The sequence below is a fragment of the Copadichromis virginalis genome, linkage group LG17 (genome assembly GCF_057382275.1).
Source record: "Copadichromis virginalis isolate Kocher_CV1m ecotype Utaka linkage group LG17, C_Virginalis_male_GT1.1, whole genome shotgun sequence".
NCBI classification, from domain to species: domain Eukaryota; kingdom Metazoa; phylum Chordata; class Actinopteri; order Cichliformes; family Cichlidae; genus Copadichromis; species Copadichromis virginalis.
Genome location: NC_140634.1, coordinates 35,083,624 through 35,089,623, shown reverse-complemented (window position 1 = coordinate 35,089,623; position 6,000 = coordinate 35,083,624). Strand labels below are relative to the sequence as shown.

General features: G+C 40.2%; 1 protein-coding gene across 1 annotated transcript in view; it reads right to left on the bottom strand.

The window, feature by feature from the left end:
• Positions 1 to 221: 221 nt before the first annotated feature.
• usp15 (ubiquitin specific peptidase 15) overlaps positions 222 to 6,000 on the bottom strand; it is a 28,681-nt gene continuing 22,902 nt past the window's right edge. The window contains exons 20-22 of the mRNA XM_085436079.1: positions 5,118 to 5,221; positions 4,451 to 4,539; positions 222 to 2,729 (exon numbers count right to left, since the gene is read on the bottom strand). Coding sequence (XP_085292205.1) covers positions 2,406 to 2,729; positions 4,451 to 4,539; positions 5,118 to 5,221 — 517 coding nt within the window. The 3' untranslated portion in view covers positions 222 to 2,405. The remainder of the gene's footprint in view (positions 2,730 to 4,450; positions 4,540 to 5,117; positions 5,222 to 6,000) is intronic.

Here is a 6,000-nt window from a genome sequence, read left to right as displayed (position 1 = left end):
TACAAACAGATTTGTATTTTATTATTGTTCTTATTTATAAAATAATACAGTCAAAGATGTGGGGCAGCTATGGAAGCTGGTCAAGAAAGTGAACCACCAGGCCGAAGCACAGGAAGCTTTACACAACTTTATTGAAGATTGTGTATAAATACACATGCACATTTCAAATGTAAACCCAAGTGAACTCAAGTGCAGCCAAACCTGGTAACTCCCCACCCCCACCCTCACCCCATACATCATCATGCAAGGATGTCTGGATTATCTTTACAAAAAAAGTCCCAAAACAGAATCATCCTTTGTTTAAAAAATATTCCCTCCCTGACGAGAGCACAGGCAAGACTCTGCAAACTAGTGTGTATGTGTGGACTCGAGCCACGTTACCCCCGACATTTCACGTCTTGCCAAGGTTTTAAATATATTGTTTATTATTAAATGCTTACATATAAATAAATAAATTTTATCAAATGTGCACTCACAGAGTGAACTCTTATGTACAGTATTGTATAAGCCTATAGTAGCAATCACATCTCACTCAGGATGGGGTGAGTTGCCCAAAAAGCAAGGCAGCACTGAGGCGGTAAAGCCACCTGAAGTCGAAGCACAGAGATGCTCTTAAAGGCATGTTACACATCTAATATTCTGAGGCAACAACAGATCCGCTAATGCTGTTTACAATGGAAAGAGCAGGTAGAAAAGAAAACATCGCACTCCACCATGGAGAATAGAGTTTTACCGCGAGTTACGTCGATGGAGGAATATCCTGCCAACGATGTGCCACAAAATATTTTCACTGTATCATGATCCCGAGAAGCTGAAAGGCCTTTTAGGCACACTCACCCCAAAATGTTTTTTTGTTTTTGTTTTTTTAAGTTTTGTCTCCCTCTCTCCTCCTCAAAGCTCAGGACCACAAAAAAGGGACGCATTCAGCTAATACCCATGAAATTCATACAGGTAATATAAAATGCAAAGAACACCCATTTCCATCACCTTTCAAACTCGAAAGGGCCATGGGGAGAAGTGAAAGAAAGAAAGGATGACTTAAAAGGCATCAGTCACATACATGTGGTCTGGTTCATTCAGCATACATTCTGGCCCTCTTGTGGGTTAAAAGAAACTGGTGTGACGTGGCTGGGAGATATCAAGCAAGTAACATGGACATTCATAGACGAGTGCTCGCATAATATCGAGAGATGGTGTGACGGCCGTGTGCAAAGAAAAGGCGACTGGTCTGAGATTAAGAGTTAAGGCCGAGGCGATTCAAACAGGAGACAATGAAATCACCGATGTCCCTAATCTCAAAGTGCCTAAAATCTTAAGAACGTAGCCACAATAAAGCTTTAAATACCATCTAATGAAGTACAACTTCAGGAGCGGGTGAAGAGGAGTAAAGAATCTCTGCTAACTCCTTAAACACCACTTCACTACATATAGGTTTGACTTCCGGATATAAACTTCTAAAAGAGCATTTCCTAATATTTAAAATATGGAGAGATGCAGTGTGCTTTCTTTGTAAAGTTAGCCACGCAATATCTCAGTCCTGCTTTACTGAAGAATTATAAACAGAGAGGACTATAGACAGAGCAAAAGCAGGATCTTAAGTTCTCCAAGGCTCATGCCAGTATGTTAATCATGTGTAAAAATCTAAGATCGCAGCAGCATGACAGAGCTAGCTCGGCTGGATGGCTATTTAAAAAAAGAAAAAAACCCACACAGCAACGACTGTCAGTTCTCAACATTATTTCTTAGTGTAGTGGCGTCTCAGCACTGGCTTTCTAAAGGCAGCTTCCTAAGCTCTGTATGTGAGAAAACTCTGACACAAAGTTGCAGTATGTCTGGCATCGATACATTTAAAATTTAAAAAAAAAAGGAAAGAAAAGCGGGGCGGATGGTTGGTGATTGTGCAAGTTCAAAAATGTTTCAGCGCATCATGAAAACTCGGTACAATTCAGTGTTTAAAATATTTACAAAATCTAAACGATGATGCTAAAATGATATGCCAAAAATGCATTCCTCTTAAAGATATGTACTTTAAAAAAATAATAAAACTGAGATTCAAAGCTGTAAAAAAAAAAAAAAAAAAAAAACAAAGATCCCGGCTGTTTAGTGACTCTTCTCAGAGAGCAAGTGAGCAAATTCTAAACAAACGAACGTGGCCACACACACACACACACACAAACACACACAGTGATCCAACCACAGAGGAGAGCCCTGATTTCTTAGAGTTGCGTACCCCTGTAGCCCCCTGACCCAACAGCTGATGTCTCCGCAGTGGTTCTTCCTGTCGAGCAGCTAAGTCCGAGCCGCTGGGTGGGACCAGTGGCGCCCGCTGTCACGCCGTGTGTCCGTATGGCTTTGGATGGAAAGATCCCATTCTCTCTATATATATATTCATGTCCTCGTTTCCCTCAGTTGGTTTTCATGGCGACGTCTCGATTGGGCGGCTGTTCCGCTGCCTCCTCTTCCTCCTCGTCTTCCTGCTCTTCGTCGTTCTTCCTGCACTGGTTCTCATTAGGGTCCTCGTCGTCGCTTTGAACAGCGGCGGCAGCAGACAAGCCTCCCTGAGCGGACAAGGCGGTTTTTCTCTCCCTCCTCTCCTCGCCCTCCTCATCCTCCCCTTCCTCTTCTTCATCTTCCTCCTCCTCTTCCTCCTCCTCTCGGTCGAGAGCAAAGTAGCCGGTGCCTTTCACTGTGTCCTGGCGCTGGTAGAACAGCACATAGGCTGCTTTGGACTACAGAGAGAGACGGAAACAAAACAGGAAAGAGCGTCACTCAGCTACACTGACATGATGGAGTCAGGCTCACCTTAGAAAACTGACTTTTACCAACTTTTCCGTTTTGTTTTCCTTTGAGAAACAATGAGAAATGTAGTCACTAAAGATTTTTTATAAACTGGAAAAGCGGGCTGTATAAATATTCACTAGACCACCAAATCTCTTTTCAATGGAAGCATCCAGATCTAAAAAAATGAAGATAATGCTTAGTGCAGATAAATGCAGTTCCCTTTAATGACCACTTGAGGCTCACTTGAACAGCAGGTCACAGTCCTTACAGACTAGTATAAAACTGCTTTTGTCTCTGTATCATCACAGCTGTACAGGGTCTGGATTTCTTTCCTTTAACGGGATTCGCCATTTTACGTTGTACTAATTCATATAGTTTCCATTATTAAGTGTGTGCTTTGAATACATGTAACCATCTGCTGTGCCACATCTTTATCAGTGTGGCCGTGTTTTACATGTTCAATATTTTTAATTTAATAATATGGCCAACAACGTGGCATGCACATGCACTTAGCGGCACTAGCAGATGCCTGAGAAGTAATTTTATTCTGTAGCTGTCACATGTAGCTGTGTGAACACTCGTGCAGTTTGTCAAATGAACATGCCAAACAGCCTTGGCTAATAAGTTAACACAATCACCACTGACCATGGTCAAATGTGTCTGCAGAACAGTAGTCCACAAATCAGCAGACAACAGCAATCTTTCATATAAACCCATGGTATTAATCTGTTACTGAAAGTAGTCCCTAATATTACATTCAGTCCTTTTAAAAAACACAAAACAAAACACAACAACAATTAGAACAACTGTACATTCTCGATGTTTTTAATGAGCGGCTGGGGATGCAGAAGCTGACAGACTAATACACTGTTAGCTTTGGTTTTTGTATAGATTATGTCTCATCTCTTTAAATCCCATCAACTCAGATTAGGATATATACAGTATTCATGCTTGCAACATCATCACTACTGGAGATGTTATTTCCTGGAACATAACATCTCCAACAGTTGGCCATCAAACATGAATTTAAAAGCAAAATGAAGTCCTGCTGTAAAGAAATCCTCTGCTGAAACGTATATACTTTGTTAAAATGTATGAAGCCATTACCCATTTTCAAAAATTGTTTACAGAAAGAGCTGGTCTCCTCTGGGGTGGCTCGCTAAATCTCTTCCAGAACATCTGAAGTTCAGTTTGCCTCCAAGATGTGAAAGCCTTTATAAACGCTCTCTATGCACGAAAACATCTCCGTGAGGGTTTACCTGTCTGGCTTCAATCATCCTCCCCACCACAGAACAGAGAGCTCTCTGTACCACACACCCACACTTACTTTTTGGGAAATCTCAGCACAGTTGTCATGATGCATGCTCAATCATCCAGGTAAGTAAATCCCAAAAGGTTGATTCTGTTCATCTGGACGTAGCATTTCAGTGGGAGAAACCACTGAAAATGTTACGTCCAGATGAACAGAATCAACCTTTTGGGGTCTCAGAACAGTTGGATGCCTTGGAGAACTCAGGCTGTGTGGCAACTACATAACTCATCCTCATTACAGTGTACATACGTGCATTACTCTGATGACATAATTAATTTTTTTTGCCCAGCAAGTCTGCCTTTAATAAAAATGCAGTAGGACCTGCTGTCTGTGGCTTTTACAAATGAGGACACTCACCACTATTTGATCTTCGCTGGCAGGAGACACGCTGCTGTCATCAAAGTTGTACCACTTTCCATCGTCTTTGTTTTTAGCATAACCAGTATCTGAAAAGTAACAAACCCAAGATTAAAAGACAGGAAAACACAGCAATTAGAGCAGAAATTACTCAATGATTAATCATCTAGTCATTCAAAAGGAAATTTGTAAGAGTTTATGCACCAAATTGAAGCTTTGATTTGAAGAGTAGAAACGTGGCAATGCCAAAAACTGTGTGGGAGACGTATCGATTTTAACAAAAAGAGCCCAGATACACAAGTTACCGCTCTGATTACATTTATTTTTCTGTTGGAAATCCTGTAGTCATGAAAATTTCCATTAGTTAGAGCCCCGTTTCACCATGTTTCCCTTTCTGTGTGTCATTTTATATACTCCCACTGCTTGGCTCTTATGTTATAAAGCAATTTGCGACTTCTAACAGCATTACTAACTAATAAAAGACATTCTACAGTTTACAGATTCACAACAAGCCAGATTTAAACTGTCTGGTTACTCAGAGGCCACAATAACATTCTTCTTTCTACCAGTGACCTTTCATGGGGTTGAAATTAAATCCGGGAACATTATAAATCCTAATTTAAAAAAAAAAAAAAAAGATACATGATTGCATGAGTTTGAGTCTTACAGTGGCCCCCTCCCATCCCACCATAGTGGTTGGACACAGCAATGAGGTCGTAGCGACAGGGCCCGGCATTGGGGTTGATCAGGAATTCAGACATGTCCAGATCTCTGGGAACAAACACGAAAAAGCCGTCATTGCACACGTTCAGCGTGGTGTGTTTGTGATGAAGGTAGAAACATGTAGCATGTACAGTGTTGTAAATCAGGATCAGACCCTGCATTTCTTCTTACCCTTTTCCCATATTTATCACACCGACATGTTTCAGACCAACATTAAAATCTGACTGATTTAAATATGCAAAAAAAGCATCTAAAAACAAAATATTGAAAATAATTTGAAGGGTTTTTTGGAAAGTTCATAAAATATGACTTATTTAAATTTTCAGATACCAATTTTCACATCTTGTGTATTATAGCGATCACAATATAATACTCACAAATCAAAGTGTAGCAAAATTTATTCAGAAAAACAACAAATTAAACATTTAAATTATGCGCTTTAATAACTGAAAGCTGAAGCGTCAAAAGACAAACTCACAATTCACCTGTTTGCCTTACAGCAGAAATACACACAACTTGTGTCAACACTGATGTCCTTGAGCACATGCCATGTTTGTCCTACCTTTTTGGGAAACAATCATTTGCTGTTGGGTTTTTTCCTCCCTCAAAAAAAAAAATACTTTGAGTTGACTACAAAACATTACGGTACATAAAAAAAAAATTATGCAGCAACCCCAATCATCTATCACACAACAACAAAGCAGCTTGTCATTAACTCATCAAGGGTATATTGTTAGTGTGCACATACACACACTGTAGATTTTGAAAAGAATGAGCAGGACATACACTGGATAAACTGCTAAAAAGGCAGTGCCCTGCGAATGTGT